Raw genomic sequence first — 22,908 nt, 5'->3', positions numbered from 1 at the left:
ATCGCAGGCACATATGCAGGTGTATTAGTGCTCAAGGATGGCAATTTTATCTATTACTACTACAGAACAATTTCAACTGAGTCCATCTGGTCGTGCTGTGAGGGGCAAAATAACTGAAGAAAAATCTTTTTTTCTTCATGAAATATTCAACTATGAATCATATAAAAAAGGGGAAAGTTAGTAATTGCTCTGAAGTGATTCTGCAGTGCCCCCAGATAGGATGAATTGTCATAAAATGACATGATCTCTAACTATTCATCTTGTGCCACCATAAAGCAAAAAAACACTTAGGTTAATGACTTAATACCTGCAAAACTAATGACATTCAACTGTGCCATAAGGGTCTGGTGCTAATTAGCCAATGTTAGCATACTAACATTGGCCAAACTAGGATGGTGAATATGGTAATCATTAGGGCTGCCCCTTGAAAGTTGGAGACTCGAATCATCACTCGGTGACCGCCAGTCCTGTTAAGTAAAGACTGCTTCAAGTCAAGCAGTCATTTTCTTCTGCACAGTGTACTTCAGGGGACATTTTGGTTCCCGGATGTTGCTGCGGAGTGAGTGCTCTTGACTTTTATGCTACTTTTTGCCACTGTGGACATGCAGGCAGTGGCACAGAGGGAGAGAGAGACTGTACAATAAGGTGTAGATGTGTTGAATTCACAGCTCACCCAAAGTTAATAGGCTCCAGTCTCTAGCTTTTGTTGATGTCGGCAAAAATGTTATTGCGTATTTGTGATCCATCGTCATCACCGTTAGCTTGTTTCATATAATACGTGAATGCCACTGTCACACTGAACCACTGAGCCTTGATCAAACTCTAAAACATGGCATGAAAACACTAAATAAAGTGTTAAATATTCGTACTGAACAGCCAAATGTGATTTGACTGGCATAATTCTGAGTCAGGTACAGCCTGCTCCTTAGCATCGAAAGCGGCCAGTCAATTGAAGTGGTTCAGGCACCTCGCGTTAGAGGTTTTGCCGGCGTGTCAAACTGGTAGAAGGCCCCGTGGCGGGTCCAGAACACGCTGGAGGGATAATGTTTCTCATCATGCCAGGAAACACCTCTAGGTCCCCCAGTTGGAGCTGGAAAGCGTTCCCGGGGAGAGGGGTATCTGAAGTTATGCCCAGCCTGCTGCGATGAAACTCTGGATATCCACCCAGGAGCACGCTGTTTGTGCTTCGTGTGAAACCACAGGTCAATCAAGTTATTTTAATAACAAAGCGTGCTAGTCCGTGTAGCATGTTACACTGGTGACATATGTCGCATGACGACATGTCATTTTGAAACAACCATACTTATTCCGAGCCAAATTATGATTTATGTATAGATTTTTTTTCTAAATCATGTGCTTTTGTTGCCAAACTTAAGGCCAATTGACACAGGGGGTGCATGTCATATTATGACTTGTAGCTCCACTGACCAAAGCTTCAGTATTATACAATTTGGGATGACAGCATGTTGAAGTAGCCTTGAAAGCCTCAATTTAGCAAAAAATGGTGTGTATGCTGCAGACACTATTGTGGGAATATTCAGGGGACTATTTAATGCTGTAATTGAAAACTCTGATGTGCTGGAGAAGTGTTTTTTTCTATATGTATGTTTCATTTAAAATAACTTTGGAGATAATGAAGTGAAATTTAAACTGGCTCAATATTCTGTAAGTATATGTGTGTGTATACACAGACATGTATGGGTACTCATGTATGTGTCTTTCAGACAGCAGAGACCAGGGAAGCCCTTACCACACTGGCATCACAGCAGAGTCAAAGGATACTTTGTGTTCATACTCCACTGACTTCGTTGCATGCAAATAAAGTACCTGAACTACTCAACAATCAGCCATAATTGGCTACACCTATTGCCACCAACAGACATCAACAGATTATAATGAATTAGTCATGAATTTAATTTATATTACTAGACGCTAAAAAAAATCTTTTAGGAAGTGTCAAACTCATTTCCATATTAAAAAATACAGCATTCATTATTTAGCCTTCATTACCATACAAAATATCACATCAACGTTTTCTGCCACTGAAGCGCAGCCTTCCAGGGAATACGAGATGGGGCAGAGATATAAAAAACAATGGGGAGAGATGGAGACACTCACACAGAGACAGAGAGTAGAGACAGGGGAGTGAGGAGCACACTTGGACAAAGAGAAATGGGTTTGGACGGGGATCAAGAGTAAAAGAGGGTGTGAAGGTGAAGAGAGTGAGGGAGGCTAAAAACAAAAGGGGAGGAGATGAATGGTAAGTCCGGGGGTTCAGAAGAGGAGGAATAAAAAGGGATGTAATGGATGGATGGACGTAGAAAGCGGGTAGAAATAAGTGTTTTGGCTTCTGTGGACCAGTGACCAGCCAGCTAAGCAGGCGGCTGACCAGTTTAGGTGTTATCGTGCCTCCCTCACAGGCTCTGTATTGACTTACTCTGGGGGAGAGATGGAGGGAGGGAGCCAGGGAAGTAGGGAGACTGGGAAGTGATAATTGGCGATATGCTTACCTGGCGAGGAGCCTGCAACCCCCAGCAGGGCACACAAACAAACACACACACTTACAAACTCACACACACACACACACACACAAACACACACAATGCCTGCAATGTTATATGCCAGGACAAGCTTCACCCCCACCACGCACCTTCCCAAACACACCTACGCAAACAAGTAAACACACACACACACACACACACACACACACATACACACACCAGTAGATTGACATTAGAGTAAAACCAATCCTGAGGTCTCTCCTATAGAATACTAATATGGCTGCCCTTGCCAGCTGACCTCTTATAGGCCAAACAGGCTGTCCGTCAAACTAATGGGGCGGAACGCTGGCATATTGCTTTCCCACAATCCCTCAGCAGAGCCAGGACACTCATTTACTTCAGTCAGCTTGTTGCCAAGGCAACATTTAGGATGGGTCTGGCGGTGGATGCACGCACACGCATGCACACTGCTTTACAGACACTAGTATGTACTTGTACACACACAAACTTCAACATGCAGCAACCTGTTAAATGCTATGAACTTAAATGCACATAAACACAGCTGCTGCAGTAAAGCAGGAGATTTTTATGCACGCGGCTGACATACTGACAGCACTGTGTGTATGTGGAAGGTACACTAAGTGCTCTTTGCCTTTCATCTCGTCTCTGCGCCCCAAAACCAATCTTCTGCTCTCTTCCTTTTATTCACAATGCATGCTCTCTTGTTCTGAAAGGCAAGCAGACAAGCCATCCTCTGCCCGCATTTATTCTCCTCATCCAGACGAGGAGAAAGCAGAGAGGAGTGCTGCAGACACGCAGGGACCACAGCCGAGAGACTTCCAGAGCTGAGTATCAAACCCCATCCTCGTTCTGGAGGATTGATTATAGATGTCAGGCAGCACACACAAAGTCAGCTCTGCAAGAAAATCCAGTGCGAGAGAGGATTTTGTTCTTTTTCCCCCCTCACCAAATTAAAAAATGTAAGTGGATGAAATTTTAATTGGGATCGTGCTCATCTATTGTGTGCTGAGTCTGGATCTTTTAAGACACCTAAACCAATCATATGCAGGCACTGTCTTCATGGCGGGTTCACATCCTGTGCACTGTGTCCCCACAGACCCAGAACAGGCTCTCTGAAACCAGCTGCCTGTTTGTAACTGTGTCTCTGTTTGATCCGTAACTTGTTATTATACAAGTTCAGCACATTGCCACAAAATGCAATACTGAATTATGAATCAAAACCCAAGCCTTAGGTATCTACGACAAGATTCTGGTTACTTTTATTTATTCATTTTATTTGTAAAGGGACCATGTACAATATTAAACATAAATGTCACCATTTGATGTACCAGAGTAGCTTAAAGCCTTATCTGCAGTCCCTTGGCAGGTCACAATTAAAACATCCACACAGTGACAGAAAAGCACTGAACAAACAAGACAGCAAGACAAGACACATAACAAGTTACACACAGTAGTACATCACACACACACGGACCCACAGACACACACACACACACACACACACACACACACACAGACCCACAGACACACACACACTCAACTCAACTCTGTAACTACCTTTTAGCAGATTTAGCCATTTGATTTTGGAGCGACTGACAGAACTACAACTCGTCATCTTAAGGGTGTTTCACAGAGTTGAGCTTTAACAGAAAGAGCTAAGTGCCCAAAGGCAGTGTGCCAAAAGTGTACAGTACAGTCTCTGATAGAGGACATTCTAGTGAATTTTAAGGAGATCTCTAAACGAAGGAAAACAAGCTCACGTGATGACAGTGGGGTCAAGTCATTAAAAATGTATAAACAGACGCAAATTTGAAAATAAAAAAAATCTCAAAGCTCAGAAGTTGGTGCTTCTCCAGTATCCTACTATGATGACATTGTATTGTTTTTTTAAGGGTTTGTTTATACAAATAGTGTTTGTTGATAATGGTTTAAAGGAATAATTCACCCATACTTCACCAAAATGTTTTTTTTTACAGGCTGAATATGCGACGTGCTGCTCAGGAAACGCGCAGCAGTGAGCGTTAGAGAGTGCTTTGGGGGCGCAGCTTTTTTCCAGCTGAGACACTCTGGTTGCGTCTGGTTGCTATGATACGGAATATCTGGGGAAGCAAACATGTCGGCACAAGGTAGAGCTTGCATTGGATGAGGGGAAAGTGGATGCATGCAAGGAGAGAGGACAGACCCACTGGTCTGTGTGGGTTGATGAGTAGAAACATAGTATATTTACTTTATATTAACAGATTTCTTCTCCATTTTAGTTGTTGTTCAGCACTTGTACATGCCAGATGTGTTTGTTTGTCTTCGCAGCGGGCTGTTTGTCCCTAATACATGGTGACTGATTGACTTAAGTGACAGTGATGAGTGTGGCGTTTTAACCAAAAGTTAACCATCTTTAAACTCTCGGCGCTAAGAAAAAAAACACACAAAAAAAGGCCAAATGCCAGCATTTGTGTCGGGGCGTAAACATGCAGCGGTCTCATGGCAACGCATTAAAAAAACTTTGCTGGCCTCAGAATAAGAAGCTTTGGTGAACATGGCCCTTTAGTCATGTTTGTTTTTGTCACATGTCTCCACTGAAAATGGCAAACATTTTATTGATAGATTTGGGACCATGTTTCATAGCATAAAACTGTATCAAAACATCTGTTTAAAAACTCTTATACAACTCATGCAGTATGTCTCACTTATCCCGTCTTACGCTTACATGCAAACACATGCATTTTAACTAAAAACAAACATTAGTATGGGAGTCATTATTATATTTCACTTTAAGTTCAGTTTTGAATACTAAGGTTTCAGCTAAAATGCACGTGTTTGAGCTGTTGCTCCCTAAGATCCAAATTAAGTTTTTATGCCTTGCCTCAAAACTGCAGGTAAAGTGAAGGGGATTAATCTCGAAATGAGCATCAGCTAAGCAAAACAAAGTCTCTCCTGTGCTTCTAAACCACACAGAGTGATTTAGAAAAGAAAAAAAGACATTGTGAAGGTGAAGAATTTTTCTGCTTCTTTGCTGCCCCATGCTAAATATTCTCTATATGAGGCATATTTTTGTACTTAGGTAGGTGCCTTCATGCATTGCAAGCTTGCGTATAGCACCTTCCCAGCCCCCACCCCTGACAGACAGGGCTACCATCAGAAGCCACAATGTAATTGGAGCGCTGCCAGGAAGTAACATATCTGCAACTCAGCAAATAAATGCTGAAACTTAAAGAGCAAATATTGAAAGGAAGGAACAGTAACTAGGAATGACCTGCATCACACTGACACTGTCCTTATTAAGCAGATTGGGTATGAGCCAGATGTGACCAGTCCACATTAAATACACTTTCTTTGTCAACATCATTGTAAAATGTATTGCTTCCTCTATCAGGTTTTTATCGGTCACAACAATTTTCAGCTTAATGTTTTCTAACATAAAATTATTGTTACATTCTGTTCCACATAGGGAGGCATACACATTTTAAATTTGGGGAAAAGAGAGCTCTGGCATCAGATCAGTGCTCTGCCTCAGCTCACACACCCTGCTTGACGTATCAGAGGGAAAAAGACGTAAAATGCATCAGATGCCCACTTCATTTAAACAGACGGTGAATTCTGCCTCTTATATAGTGTACACACTATAGAGTGGGGTCGCTTCATGGTCAGTATGGAGAGATGATTACAGTGACCAGTAAACTCTCATGGGAACCCTTGACCTTTCTACACAAGCGGGTTTAAACTGATCTGTTTTTAAAAGACCACAGAAGCTCAGCTGAAAATAACAAAGCATGTATACTGGAAGAGATTCACATATTAAACTGTAATGACATCCTCCATTGTTCGGTTCTGAATGAAATAGGATGATGCAGTTTTTTACCTTGTTTATTGTGGCTTGAAATGCAGTGAGTTGGCTCTAAACCCTATAGATGCTTGTTTTGAGACGGCTGATGCCATTTCTGTGCAAATCTGCGTAAACAACACTTCAGTGTATCATGCATCCATTACTGACATATGGTGACCTAGAATAAGAACCACATACAAACTTCAAAGTGTAAGTACTGGCTCCAGCAAAAGTACATATGTATAATATATACAAAAATAAAAAGCTCACGGTAACTGTCTAACTGACAGAATCTCTAATCATCATCTTGGATTCCTTCTCATTTTGAAAAAAGTAATCACAGCAATGAAATGTTGAAATGGCAGATAAGATCTGGAATAAATGAGCAACTGCAGCCAGTGGACATAAAAAAATGTTAATTTCCTGCCCTTGAATTTGTTGTTGATCCGCCGTAGCTCAGTTCACATCCAGATTGAAGAGAACAATGTCTGCAGGTGTGCGTTTGATCTCACTGAATGACATTTACCCAGGTACCCTTGAGACTGAGTAGTAAAGCACTGTAAAGACCTTTTGTTGCCTCAGTTCTGATAAAAAAAAAAAACAAAAACAAACCTACTCACTCGAGCTGAATGTATGAATGCCTGGTTACTCAATGCGGAGTGTGATCTTGGCGAATGGAGACATATACCGAATGATTTTTGTGTGTTTTTCTACTTGGCGCTGCTCTCGCATCTTTAAATTATCTATTGGACCTTTACTGCTTTAGTTACTCTCATCCTCTCGCTCTAACCATCATCTCCCTCCTGTCTCTCTTGTTTGTTTCATTCTTCCCCTTGTCTCTACGCGTACCTCTCTCTCTAATTAACACCTACTGTAGCCTCTATCTGCCTTAACAAACCCCCAAGGATGGAGCTGGAAAGAGAGACAATGAGAGGGAAATAAATACAATAAGAAAGAGATGAGGGAAATCAACTGAGCAAGAGAGAAGCTGTTATAGAGTGACAGAAGTAGATAAAAAAAACAATGATGCAGATGCTGGTTGTTAAATATAAGGTCTCCTCCAGTACATCACTGGTAATTTTAAGAATTAAAACCGATTATCCAATATGACATTGCTTTTCATAGGCACAAATGCACATAGTCCGACCATACACTGTTTAAAATATATGAATGAGATGTCTCCATTTACTGCTAATTTACAAAAATGAAGCCAAAATATTCCAGTTATGGCCCCTGCCACCTTGCGTTGGGGGCGTCATTAAGAGCCAGAGTCTGCACAGTAGCAATCTCCTCGTTATCAAGTTCCTGCCAATACACAGGTCCAACCAATAGAGAGCAGTGCCACTGATGAGGAGCACACTGGTTGGCTGTCCATCATGACATCACGCCCCCTTTTTATAACATCAAATAACTAATTAAAACAAAGCTTATCAGAAAAATAAAAACTTGATCATATGTCTGCATGATAAGAACTACTTTAAATGACAGAAACCATTGTAAGGAAAACTTTATTTAACATGTTCCATCCACTAACATGGAGGGGGCAGAGATTAGGACCTATACTGCCGCCAGCCCCTAGAGGGCAAAAGATTTTTTGGCTTCACTTTTGAGGAGCTGGAATTTCATCCATCATTTATACAGTCTTTTGCTGTGTCTGAAATAGAATACTTCTGTGCATACACAGTACACTGTGTACATTGTGTACTCACTTGCGTAGTGCGCAAATTTTGACAGTGTGGTGTTGTTTCAATTCAAACACGGCCGTTGTGCACTACCAAGTTCACAACAATTGTCCCTCACCAAGATATACGCTTGCTAAGTTTGCTTGTTTGCTCACTTGTCATTTACAGTATCTATTTATTTTTGTCAAAATCAACATGCTTTTACAGCAAGTTATGAAACTCCATGGATGAGTTAATGATAGCTGCCACATTTTGCTAAAAAACGCAAAGTGAATAGCAAAATCTTTCACAGTGAAAACTCCTGAGTCTGTCACGAGATGCCATTGGGCCAAAAAAGACCTTTTATCATTGACTTGCATTGAAAAAAAAGAGATGTCTGTAAATCAGCAGATACATTTTTTTAAGTTTCACAACCCCAGCAAAAGGACTCGAATAACTATCAGTATTTGATCCATTCAGTCTAATAACATTTGAAAAGTCTATAAGAGCCACAAGATTAAAACATTTTATTACCATTCAAATTAACCGCACGCTAAACCAGAAGTAGCCGACTCAGTCAACAGAAGTTTCTAGTGCACTTGCTCTGTTGGCTCAATGATGTGGAAGAGGTGTCAATCATCATGGTAATTTCATGCCCTGGAAATGGAGCTATTTTATGGCTTCATGCGCATGATGAATGGGTTTTAGTCTCCAATGCTGTACCCGGGTCTTTTAATCAGGGTTCCTGCAGCTTAAGGCAAGTTAGATTTAAGACCAGTTTTCAAATAACCAAATTTGAAGGACAATTTAATTTTGCCCAAATGTTTTTTGTAACAAAGATAATTACTTTTACTTCCAGTGAAAAAATTAAGTTATTAACATCTAATGTTGAAAAAACAACCTTTTGTATTATTGTACTATAATATCATATTATCATTAAAGTATATATTTGGTTTACCAATAGAGATGGGAAATATCTTGCATTTCTGTACAGTTATCTTGGTGATTCTGCGTGTCTCAATTTGCATGTTAGATCCCACTGCTTGGATTCCCATCATCACAAGTTTAAGAAAAGGAATTAATTAAATAATTTCACAATAAATATAGATGTTACCAATTATTGTGAGATCCCTTACTTCCCATGTCTGAAAATGTTTTAAGACTTTTGAAAGATTAATTTAAATCAATTTAATACCACTTCAGGCCTTATTTTTCGATTGATGAATTAAATGCCTTTTAAGACTTTTTAAGGATCTTTGGAAACCCTGCTTAATACATCCATGGTCAATGCCTGATGGTAAAATGTGCTGCTGTAAGCTAGCTATTAAGCTCACGTTAGCATCTGCATAATTGTTTGTTGTAACAAATGATTACAGAATTAACCAATTAAAGAAACTGATGATTTATATCCGACAACAGTACAGTAGTGAAAAATACATGTATATTTGTAAAGTGTTTTGGTGTTTACAGCAGCAGTCGGCCAACCATTAATGAGCACTATCAAACACTCCACAATCAACTCTTGACCATTATGAGTGCACAATCAGGGTGCACCGCATTTTGTCATACTTCTTAGTGTGTATGCACTCATGCACTTAAAGTATGAGAACAGATGATTTGAGCATATGAGTCTGATGCATACGCCCATTCACAGCCTCTCTAGAAACCATCTGTCTTTGTAGAGCCATCAGAGACTTCAGGACGACATCAAAAGACGCTGTAGAGCTCAAAGTGCTTGGATGCATGTAGTGTGTGTGTGTGGAGCCACAAGAAACAAGAGTGTGCAGTCCATTTTTATGGCTTGAGGCTCAGCTGGTGTATATCAGAAAGGGTGGAGCCCGTGTGTGTGTGTGTGTGTGTGTGTGTGTGTGTGTGTGTGTGTGTGTGTGTGTGAGCGTACATGTGTGCGGACACCGAGGACTTACTGCTTCCACAGTACACTTCAGGCAAGTAAATACACTGTCAGAAGCAGGCAAATGTGCTGTGATAGACTCACATATGACTGCACATGCACGCATACAGGTGTGCCACTGGATATGTCACCATGGAGACTGGAAAGTAAAAACACGTGCACACACTCACACATGCACACAAATATACAAATTGGAAGGTTAAAAATGGCAGTTTAAGCGAGCTAGTCTGAAAGGCAAAAGCTGTTTGCCTAAATGAAGAAGAAGAAAACAACCACAGGCAAACACGCCAGCACCCAAATTTGCAAGCATTAACAAACACACACACACAGGTGGAGAGGAGAGTGTGTGTACATGTTTTACTGATTGCGGCTGCCGCATTAGCTGTACAGATTTATTACGTATCGATTAGGCGTGGACGTCCGACATCACACGCTCGCAGCAAAGCACTGAGTCAACAATACCCTGAAAAATGACTGTTTATATCCACAGCACTCCACACCCATAAATTATGAACTATCGACTTTGCACCTGCGCTCACATACATACACACACACACACACACAGACAGACACACACAGCGCGGCATGCAAACGCATCTTGAACACCTGCCACAACAAAGAGCTACCTGCTACCAAACACAAAGAGAAATACAGACAGACACACTCACACACAAAAAAACACTCACACATACACACTCCATTTGGCTGGTACGCTGCACTGCATCATCTGATTAAAAGCACGACATTTTAAATTATTTGGTGTCCAGAGAGGGCTATTTGCACCACAAAGCTGCACTATTAATAACAACTGATGCATACAAGTATCTTGGCAAGCAAACACAAACACACAACCAACGGATCAGACAGGTTGTGACTTACCTCCACCTCCACCGAGCAGAGTCTTGTTGGCTGAAACAGAGAAGAGAAAGAGGGAATATTCATGAAACAAGCAACTAGAGCTGACATAAACAAACATCAAATCAACTGGTGGATGCTCGGAAAATTATTCAAAATGTAGCACTGAAGCTAGGCTAAACTAGTAGTTGTGATTTTTTTGTTTGCAACATAGAAGAACATCACTTTCTCACAACATCCAGCCTGTGTAAAATTATTATTATAAAGCTGAAAATATTATTAAATTAATTATTTGAACAGATATTTTGAAAACCGATTAAGTCGGTTGTAAAGCAACAAGTAAAAATCCCCTGGTTCAAGCTCTTCCAATGTGAGGATTTTTTGTTTTTTATATCTCTGTACACTAAATATCTAGTGGGCAGAATATGTGCAAATATCACCCTGGGCTCTCAGAACTCGTGATGAATTTTTTTCAATAAGTTTTGAATTGAACAAAAAAATCAACAGTTTAAAGTTGTAGTTGGTAACTTTTTTCATAATTGCTTGAACTGTCACTATATTCACACACAACTAAATAAAAAAATCATATTCCTCTGCCCACGCTATTGTCTTGTAGCACTGTAGCATTTCTCTAAGATTTTATGAATTATTCTATTTGATTTATTTATATATATATATTTCGAATTATCATATTAATTTTCATGACAATAATTAGATAAGAAAATCAAATCAAATAAATATCAAATAAAAATCAAATACAAATCAACACACTCATATATGAGTGCGTTGTATTATGTAATGTTTTTAATATATATAATTATCATTATCATTACTACTACCAGTATGCTCATTATCACTTATTTTCTACTGTCTCTTCATTGCATTTATTTATTTATTTACTTATCTATTTATTATTTCTTAATATTACTGTGATTCTGCCTGTGGTAAAAATCTGGTAAAAATCTTTGAAGCCAAAATCGTTGTTGTTGCATTTGTGGATATAATCAATTACACCTGTGAAGATTTCGTTATGTTATTGCCAGTGCACACGCCGAAGAAGGGCGTCTGGCCCGAAACGTCCGTGCTGCAGTAAAAGATGCTTTAATTTGAGTGCTGTCCTATTTTGACTGTTTAGATAATTAGATGAGCACATTGATATCGGGGTCATATCTGTCCATTCAAATTATGAAGCTACAGCCAGCAGAAATCACTGAGCTTGGCAAAAAAAAAAATGGATAGAGGGAGAAACAGTTATCCACCTACCAGCACCATTAATGCTCACTGATTAATAACTAACACTAATTAAAAACTAAATAATCCCTCTCATGTACCTCATTCAGAATAAAGTGACAGTTTCAGCAAATGTAACACTTTTTTTGAATTACATTTAGCTTTAATATATAATGAAAATGCATAATGCAGCTAAATAACAACTAATACAAAATTCAGTGCTGAACACAGCTGATCTCATGGTTATTTTTGGTGTTTTAACTGCTTGTTTGCAACAGAGAAATGGTTATTTTGCTCCTTTTAATCAGTGAAAAACACTCTTTTGTCGTCTTAGACAAAGATTGGGCTCTGCCGTAACATGACCTTTCACAGGAGTGTTAATAAATACAGTGATGAGGTGTCATATTGTGTTTTTTACAGTTGAGTTCAGAGTGTTTCTTCATTTGCACAGTGTGGGTGTGATGTTCAGAAACTCTGATCTCCAAAGACTTAATGAAGTTTTACATCTAATTAGGCAAACTTTTGTGTACTAAAATTACTTTTCCATATATTCACTTGCTGGAGGGGGAAAAATGTCTCCATATTTGTCCTTCAGAACGTAATTTGTTATTGGTGTCAGCATTTCTCAACAAGAGTGCTCCTCAATCCAAGTCCTCGGGGCTCGCGGTGCTGCTGGGTTTGCCAACCGGCGAGTTAATTGCATTCACCTGGCATTGCAGGTGTAACTCAGTCCCTGATTAGACGGGTAGAATGAGAACCAGCAGGCTCCAAATCCCGTCAATGAGGAGCGAGAAGCATTGCACAATCAAAACGAGTAGCTTCACTGCCTGCGAAGCTAATGAATAAACTCATGCTGAGGCTACAGTCCAAAGGAAAATAAACAACTCTGTGAGAAGAAACAGGCAGCCGATATGGTTCAATTTGTCTTTTAGTTCTGCAAAAGTCAATCATACAGCAACTTTCTACCTGGATAACAAGGAGGTGATTGTAGCTTAAATACAATAACAATATAATGAGCTCCTTTTTTTCCAGCAAGGCAAGAAGAGATTTAATGCTAGCAGCCTGGCTGACCGCTGAGTCCCAAATCATTACCTTCCCTACTTGAATCAAGTCGCTGCACATGTTTAAAGAGTGTAAATTGCTGGCTGGGTGATAAGGCTGGCTGCGTCTGCTCCTGACATATGCGATATCCAAGTGTTTTTCTCACCCACATATCTATAAACGTGTGGAGTCAGCAGTGCTAGCCCGAGGACATCTGCAGGCCTCCCAGAAAACTCAAACCTGACCGTAAACTCATAAAAATCATGTTTTCCAATGCTTTCCCTACTCGTGGATAAAATTTTGGTTGCTGTGACTATGTTAGGAAAATCTGATAAGCACATAATCTCTCTGCGAGGGACAGTTACAAAGTTACGTCAGAACGAAACACACAGGGGATGTCTCTCATTTTAGTTACTCTTTGCCAGTAGGCATCGAGCCAATTGTACTCAGACAGTGAATCAGGCAACTTTAAAGAGGGAGGCAAAGAGACTAAATCCCACAGCTGTCTCTCTCTCTCAAGAATCCTCTATACTCCTCAACATTTTCACCATCCCCACTGCCTCTTCAGTGGTAAATCCCATTTAATTTCAGCCTTTAAACACACTATACTTCTCTGTCTGTCTCACTAACATCTCCCAAAGTGAACATCTCCCCTCTCTAATTTGAAAATGTGCTGCTCCGTACACCTCGAACTGAGAGAAAGGAAGTTATATAATGTGACAGTATGAGACAATTTCAGGTGCACAGCTTGTTTAAGAGCTGATAGATCTTATGGTGAAATGAAATAAAGCTCACTCAGATGTAAAAGTGCAGACAAATAAAATGTCTCCATTAAATCCTCCATTCAGCCTCTGTTGATTAGCTGCAGGCTGTACATAAGAGTAATATCACGTACTTGTTAATACACTGCCATGTTGACTAACATGCCCAAGGGCGTATAAGTAGCTATATATCGAAGTGGGGAAAGAAAGACAAAAAATATGCTGCTCTGACATGGCACTGTACCTAAACCATAGTTACCAGTGCCATTTGTGGTGGAGTCCACTGGTGACAATCAGCACCAGGATGAACCAGCTATTTGTAAATCAATCACCACTCTAGGTCAGTAAACTCCTTCCTTAGTTCTCAGTTATTAACTAGTGATCTTCTAGTGATTTGCACCATTTGGACATTTCTTAGCTAAGACTTAATAATGTGTGAATCAGTTGCTTGGAAACATCTGTCAAAAGAAATAAAGCATATACACAGTAAGTCACAGAGCTGTTACAAGGCTATAATATAACCTCAAGTTAAACGTTACATGGGTCAAAACAATATATCAAACATAACCTATATAAACCTATATAAATGTATGCATGAGTTCATTTGATTTATAGCTACTTTCATGGACAAGTGTGTGTGTTTTAACCCTAACCCTAACCCTAACCCTTATTATTCATATTATACAGTTTAAAATGAGTGCGATATATACCAAAATGCTAACAGTATGTTTCCATTAAATGAATGCTTTTCCCACCAAATTTTAATTTGTATATCAGTTACTCACCCCGGGTTACCTTAAATTTGCATTAACAAGAGCAAAACTGTATTAAAACATCCGTTTAAGAACTGTAACATAAGTCATGCAGTATAATCCATGTCTCATTTAACCAGTCGTATGATCAGTACTTCCCAGGCAGAGGGACTTCTCTTACCTAAAACTTAAAATAAAAGTAAATCTTATGCTCTCTCTTTAAAGCCAGACTCCATTAAAAAAAAAACCCAGTAATTTTACCTCCCTGAACACAGGAGTTGCTGGTCTTCCACTGTCTTGATCAGTTAGTTTGTTTGTGTTACTGTATGACTTTGGTGTTTAAAAGGGTTAGTTTGAAAGTTTTCAAGTTTTCAAAGTTACACAATAACACAAAGAAACTACAGATCATGGCATGAGTAAACCAGTGGCTCCTGTGTTCAGCGAGGTAAAATTACTGTTTTGTCAGTGGAGCCTGGCTTAGATGAGAGCATAGATACATTTTGGAAAGGGCTGTCTGTTTGGGAAGTACTGAGCATACAACTGGATAAATTAGACTTGAATTATACTGCAAGAGTTTTGTGAGAGTTTGTAAACAGATGTTTTGATATAGTTTGGCTGTTGTTAAATGCAGGCCCCTAAAACTTCAATTAATCAAGAATTTTTGGATTATTTTATCAAGGCAGGTATAGAATTCTTTACAAATTGAACGTAACATAGATTGAGTATCTGATATAAAACTGGTCATTTGGGGAGTGACAGTCCTCTAAGTGAAATTATATTAGCATTACATTTGGGAATTTTAAATATTTTGGGTTATTATTGTGAAATGTTTCTCAAAGAAGTATTTTGACTGCTGAAAAGATGGCCTTTTAATACCTACAACTACCAGAATGCAATGCACTGTACCAAACTAATAAATGCTTGCTGGTGGGTGACGTGATGCAAAGTTGTATGTGTGAAACAATGGCGGTCCAGCCAGCAAGACACAATTTCTAATTAAAGTTAAATAATGAGATAAAACATATTTCTGAGAACATTTGAGGCAACAGAATGTGCAACTCGGTATCAGAATCTTGGCTGATATTTGATCAGCACTGCTTAGTTTTAGTGATATCTCGGAAATGGTTAGATGGGGGACGTGTACCACAGTTAATTCACACATACTACTCACATTGTTTTGATATGAAGCTGGTTGAAAATTGGCAGAGTATCACTTTAATATCTTCCAAGATTACATCATTATTAAAGAGCCTTTTAATCAAGTGTAAAGTCAAACATTTGAACAGCTGGGATGCTTGCTGGGAGTTGTTGGCTTTCCATTTGGCTCAACATGCCACCAGAGTGGTGGGGAGATGTTTTTTATTGAACACCCTTTGCAATTTTACCTCCAGCACTGAATTTAACGGTTTAACTTTCTCATGTAAATTTTGAGCAGATGACAGATGTCATATGGGACCAGCGGTTGCCTCGCACTCAGTAAAGAGACTAAAAGGTTGTCACAGTTGGACCAGGTGGATAAATCCTGGCCAGAAAAACAGCACTAAGGGGTTCCTTCAGTGCACTTTAAATGAAAAATATGCCCGCGGATGCTTTTACTGTTATGTGCCAGTTTATGATGTTTAATGCATTTCAGGATTTATCTTGTGGAAATTTATTTTAAGCACCTGCTTTCCTGCTCCCTGTCGGGTCTACGTCTGTGTCAGTTGATGTCCGACATTTGCCATAATGTCATCGTAATAAAGCCCGATGAACACATTCACACAGCGATGGTGAAATTCCTCCACTCAAAACACAACATGTTTTATGGCTGTATTGCCTTCTGGATTACCGAGGGTGCCTTCGGTATAGAAATCTGTATCTCTGTCTCCTCGGCGATGGATTTCTCCCAGTAAAACTGATGAACGTTAGCTGCAAAATGGTGTACAAATAGAAATCTCTCTCTCTCCGTCTAAGGGACTGACACCAAAGCCTGGCTGTAACTGATGTTTTAGATTGCTGAAATCTTTTTTCGGCAATCACAATCCATTGTAGCTGCTGGAAGTGTCTCAGTGAGAGGTGATACCATCTGTGTTTGGACAGTTATCAGAAATAAGGACAATATAGCACCAAATGTTACCAAAATGGCCCCAGAAACCCAAAACATTGCCAGCCGAGTAGTATCCGGTGGTGATGCCTTGCAGTGAAATACAATACAGAAAGTTGAGTTTGAGTAATAGATTAATGAGGTTTTGTCAAATGCAGAACACTGCTCTGCAATGTATAAGACTATAAGGCAGGAAGGAAGGTAAACAATAGAAAGACAGCTCTCTCCACAAGGTAATCTTTTAGGAATATGTGCATAAATGCTGTTGACTGATTTAGCAATTTTTTTTTTGAATTGTTCTTCACTGTCACTTTTAATGTGTAAAACTGAGTGCAACATCATGAATGCCCATGAGGAGAAACTGTCTGAAAGTGTGCAAAGTTGTGTGGCCTCATAAATCAACACAACTAAGGTGTTTTCAAACCGGAGAAACTTTTTCATACTTCTAAGAACTGCCTCCTTATTGTGTCTGCACCGTAAGAACTAAAAACGATCACAGGTCTTATAACACTGTTTTGAGGGACTTTTTAGTTCTTATTTCAGAGAAGTTACTCTCCCAGCACAAGAGGAACGTTGAGTCATGGAAATGTGCACCAATTGTTCAAACACATGGCACCATTTTTAAAAACCTGTTTACCTGGTAAATATACACATATAGACGAATGGTGTAGTCTAGGCTTTACTGAGCATGTATGCAACGTAGAGGAAAAAATCAGGATTTTGACTTGTGAAAGAGATAGCCAGCTTACGTCACCACAGCGTTCCTATTGAAGGTGCAAATGCATCCCAAAAACAATGAACTTATGCCTTCAGACATGGACAGACAATACGCTGTTTGAAGCACACTGCACCCTTTAAGAAGTGATTTAAGGTCCTTGCCACCCAAGCAGAGGATAAGATAAACTTTGGTTACTTAAATTTCTAGATATTTCTGTGTCATGGTTGAATATGGGTGAATATTATCTCTGGACTACATTATTTCAAGTAACATTTTAATACAGTAATTTATAATAAGTTTGTTTTGGGTTTTTTTGGTCAGCATGTCTATATTGCTATGAATTGTAAGTAATTAAACCTGCGAAGTCCGGGTAAGTCTGCACCCCAAGCAGACTTTCTGGAAGTCTGCAGAAAGTCTGCTTTAGGGTCCTTGCGGACTGGATGAAATGTGGATTTGGACAGCCCTCAGCACTCAATAACCTCCTGTGAATGTGCCTGCGAAGTCTGCCGATCTGCAATTGCTGTGAAGTGGAGACATTTGAATTCAGCCCTATAGGCACTGGTTAGATGGAGCAAAGTTTACTAAATTTACACATATTATCCACATTGTTGTGATACAAAGCTGGATAAAAAAATCAGTACAGTATCCCATAAACAATTCTCTTTTCTCTGTCTTCACTTCACTGCAGCGTCTTAGAACATTCATCAGACACTAATGAAGGATTGTTTGCTTACCATCCTTGTAGCGTTACAATAAGCATTTGCTATAGCAGGTACGAAAAACAATATAGATGTTCTTGATTTTACAATCACACACGTGGTCGGCTGCCCATGCAGTTCAGAAGCTATAATCCAACATACTATTTTATATTTTATTCTGCCTTTCAAAGAAGGTGCACCAAGTTCAAATTCAAGTTCAACTTTTACCTTCCCTGTTACAAGCACGGAATAAATTTTTATTGCACCTCCCCATTTTAAATTCATCTCGCCTGTAATCTTTATTCATGGGATTATATAATTATTAAAATGGTATTATATAAGATACAATAGACCTGTGATAAATTATCAATGATCCCATGTAAAAACGCTGTTCTCTGTCTAGATACATAGGCGCTTGAGACAGAAGCAGCCTCGGAGCCCTGTGGGGGAACAAAGGCATCAAAGCAACCAAAATACTCATGTGTATGCACAATCATGCAGTTGCAAAGACGTGGTCACACACACTCGCAGAGGGGTGTGAACACTACGCGCACATACGCCATACTTGCCAGCAGTCACACGTACACACACACATACAAATGCAGACAGTCGCGTTTCAGAGTTTGAGTAACCATGGCGACGGCAAAGCCCAAAGGTTTGTTACTGAAACCTAGTTAATTATAGAGAGAGAGAGAGTAATGTCGATACTCGAGGGAAAGTGTTTCACCATCTGTTAAAACCAACATGTACCCTCTACCCTATTGAGTGTAACTGTGTGTGTGTGTGTGTGTGTGTGTGTGAGTGTGTGTGTGTGTGTGTGTCCATGGTTGCTGCATGGGTAAAAACAAACACACACAGCACATACTCCTGTGGTGCCCAGATGGAGGCTAACAGTTTCTTTATCTTATTGGTATTAGATGTCTAATTGGAGTAGCTAATAGTGAGCAGCTAAATAAAGCGTGCTAGCATCTTCTGCCGAGACGCACCAATTATCGGAGTGGGGAAGGGGATAAGGGTGATAAGTTATACAACTAGAACGAGTGAGAGAGAAGGGGGGCAGGAGGGAGGGTAAGTTGACAGGGAGGGGAGTGGAGGAGGAGAGTACGAGGTGTCAGGGGATGGAGAGGGAGAGGGAGGGAGGGGTGACGAAGAGTGAGTGAGAGAGACAGAGACAAAGTGAAAGAGAGTTGAGGGTGGAGAAGGGAGACGCAGGACTAAATTTGCCGGGAACATAAAACAACAAGATGGAGTGTACTTCTTCTTTCTTGGGAGGTAAGTAATCACGCTGGGTGGGGGGGTGGGGGAGGGTGGGGTTGGGGGGATAGAGAGAGGCTGGATAGATTGATGCATCAGTGAAGGACAAGAGCTAAACGCTTAAAACCTGGCGAGACAGAGAAGGAAGAAGTTGAGACGAAAGAGAGGGCGGAAGCACTCATTTGCTGTTTGGCTCAGAGTAAAAATTGATCTTTGACCACCTGTGTGTGTCTGTGTGTGTGTGTGTGTGTGGGATTGTGTTAAAAGTCAGTGGTGATGATGACGATGATGATGATGATGATGACAACAGGCTCTGCTTTGCATGAAGCGCTGTGTTAAACCTGTCTTCTGCCTTTGCTTTCTGTGGCCCTCCATCTTATTTTTCTTTCTCTGCTCTCCGCGCCCTCTCCCCCTTTATTCCCCAGGCCCCAGTGCAACCTGTTTGTGTATTCCTCCCTCTCCCGCTTCCCTCTCCACCCCTCGCTCCCTCTCTCCCCTACCCACTTGTCCTAACCACCATTATACCTCTTTCAGGCATTTAATTTCTAGCCATCATTTAGTTGCTCCACTTGAGAATGCCAATCAATTTGCTGGCGTCCTTATGGAAAAAAAAGGACAAAGCTACTTATACAGTGGGAGATAAAAGCAGACGCTGTGCTAAACCTTCATCTGAGATTAAATGAGATTAAAGCACGGGTAAATTGATCCTTAGGATGAAATAAGACATCACTTTTTCAGCACAGGAAGGTTAAAAGAAGAAAACCTCCAAGAATTTAGAAATCACCGAGATGAAAGAATGTACTGTATTTATTAAGCAGTTAAAGAGAGTTAACTAATGTTTTTCCCAGAAAGATCAACGTAAAAATGCTTAATTTCCGCGGGGGGGGGGGGTCATTACAGCATACTATCACGATATTTTTGCATGGCAATATCGTATCACACAGGGACGCCAAGTATCAATTATTTTATTACATAAATTATTAATATTACATATTTAAATTCAGTCTTTTTGTGAGGATAATCAAATGAATTGCTTTTTCAGTCAGCTAGATACATTTTGTTGCAATAAAAACAACCCAAGTGAGATGAACAGACAGAAAACTTAATATTTTACGATAAAACAGATGTTGATAAAGTTTTCCTTTGGAGCATACATGTGAGTGCAATGCTTAGCTAATTTAAGATAGCAATAATATTCTATCACGACGTAAGTATCGTGATATATCGTATCGTGGGGCCCAGTGGCGTTGTTAGGTCTGGTATTATATATGTTTCAAAAATAAGAATCAGCCTAACAATAAAACAATTTCCCAGATCTAATAATCTGCCATTCTGTTTATACTTGTACGTGAAAATATTTGTAGTTACACTTCACCACTTTTAACATAAGCACATACATTAAACTACTAGTCAGTAATTATTTTGTCTAATTACAAACAACTACTAATATTTTTTATGTCACAATTTATAATTAATCTTCTGGAATGTAAAATAAAAACACATTTTATAAATAATTTATAAATTATGTCTCAGTGTATTAAAAAGCATATATACATTTATTTATTTGGAAAGGTGATGATTCCCAGCCCAGTTAATATCTGACAGGCTAATGAGATGATTTAAAAAATACCCTTAGTCTCTCAATTTTCTCTCAGTTTTCTCAACGTTCTAGTTTGCATTTGTGTTTTATCAGCTTTCCATGGACCTTCAGCAAATGTAGCCCCAGAGTCTCACTGTGAATGTGCTTTTCTTATTACCCACCATGATATAAAAGACCCAGGTTTAACCTTAAGGCTGTGAATTTGACTTACAAAGACAATGCGGTGTACAGAGAAAAACACTTTTTATCTTAACAACACAAATATCTCGTCATATTTCACTCTGTGGTGATGCTCTTCGAGGATTTAACAAAACAACCTACAGCGAAATATCTATTTTAGCTGAGCTGGTGTGAAAGTACATTTTTTACATTGACATGTGCTGATTGCTGGTAATTACCTTAGCATTCTTACCTTGCCTTCACACCTGAAGAGAAAATATGGCACAAAGCAGCTCACGTTAACCGATGCTCAGACAAATAACAGCAGAGAGATCTCAATCACCTTAGAAACATGAGAAAGTCGACCAGAGGTCAACTTTATGTAAATGAGCAGTGAGATGGTGGACTAATGACCAACTGATGCGTCGATGTATGAAGTTAATGTTCTCTCGCTGTAAACCCTTCTCTGACCACAGCTTCTACAACAGCTGGCTATCATTTTTGTACTCTCTAAACAACTCCACAGTGTGAACAGAAACCTTAGGAGTAATCTCTATAAACAGATTGCTGCATATTTATGCAGAAATAGTTAACAAGACAACATTTTGGAAGCGTTCTGGTTTCCGTTTGTAGTCAAAGTACTATTGACAAACCAAGTTTCAGCAGCAGGTAAACAGTCCGTGTGGAGAACAAAAGAGGCAAAGAGCACTTGCTAAAAGGCAATCTTAGAAACCCATCGACTAAAGTCTGACTACAATTTAGCTTTCAATTAGCTTTTTTTCAAATGCATCTGCATTCAGATATCTGTTCATAGAGCTTATTGTGCCTTCCGCTCCAACTCCATTCTCACTTCTCAAGTTGCTAATTGGACTGTAAAAAATGACCAGTGCACGGAAGAGGAAGTCTTGCCTCGGATATCCATTATCTGGCTAAACCAGAACCCCCTAAGTACTGGCTGTTATCCCCAGAGGCTAAATCATCATCAGACCAAAAACAATTGGGTTGCAAGGTGCCACATGAGAAACAAGTCAGTCAAAATGTATGAATCCAAATGGATGAATTATGATATTAGCAATAATTATTTGACAGAGAACGCCTTGGACATTTGATTTAAAGCAATCGAAGGATTTCTTGTCCTTTTCTTTAAATGAAGCAATGCTGAAATGATTGGTGAAATAATTAAATATTAAAAGAAACTAATTTTGATCACTTATTTATTTTGTGTTTTAAGCATTTGGTGAGACCACTTAAGTAATTTAACAACCTAAATTAGAGCATTGTTGAATGTGTCATTTCATCAACTAAATAGTGATTTGATTTGATAATTTAATCAATAATAAGTTGTTTTACCCCCATAGACTCCAAGAATTCTTAAAGTTGTGCTTAACCTGGATGTAAATATATTGTCAGTTTATAGTTTGTTTGTAATGTTTTTTATTATTTTACAGAGGACTGTAAATTGAGAGTAAGCTGCATCTTTGTTTTCATAATTCAGCCTAAGGACATACTTGATTTCAAAGATATCAGAGGATATTAATTAGCAGGGCTACTCATGGAAGTTATTTAGAAATGTTTAACAACACTGAGGAGGTACACAACAAAGGTAACTCAGGTAACTCAGAGGCTTAGTAGCCACTCTTACACTAAGCAAGTCACATAGCACTGCACAGCTCTACTCAACTCAACTTGCTCTTTTTTTGGTTTTCCATTAGCAAAAGTTAAATATCGTAGCTGGCGCCTGGCTGGTAATTGTTTTGGTACCACCTTGGTCGAGGTGAGCTGAACCAGTACTAGAGGGTGGAGTTAAAACACTGCAGACCACTGATTGGTCAGAGAGAACTG

The 22,908-nt window shown here is 39.5% G+C and overlaps 1 protein-coding gene across 2 annotated transcripts in view; it reads right to left on the bottom strand.

Annotated features, from left to right (window-relative positions):
* macrod1 (mono-ADP ribosylhydrolase 1) overlaps positions 1–22,908 on the bottom strand; it is a 153,447-nt gene that overhangs the window by 56,137 nt on the left and 74,402 nt on the right. For both annotated transcript variants that reach the window (XM_042493076.2, XM_042493074.2), the window contains exon 4: positions 10,795–10,824. In XM_042493076.2, the coding sequence (XP_042349010.2) occupies positions 10,795–10,824 (30 nt within the window). The remainder of the gene's footprint in view (positions 1–10,794; positions 10,825–22,908) is intronic.

This window comes from Plectropomus leopardus, chromosome 8, assembly GCF_026936395.1.
Source record: "Plectropomus leopardus strain MGB_pleo_1.0 chromosome 8, ASM2693639v1, whole genome shotgun sequence".
Classification (NCBI taxonomy): domain Eukaryota; kingdom Metazoa; phylum Chordata; class Actinopteri; order Perciformes; family Serranidae; genus Plectropomus; species Plectropomus leopardus.
Note: the sequence above shows the minus strand (reverse complement) of the source record. Positions and strands in the feature narration are given on the sequence as shown.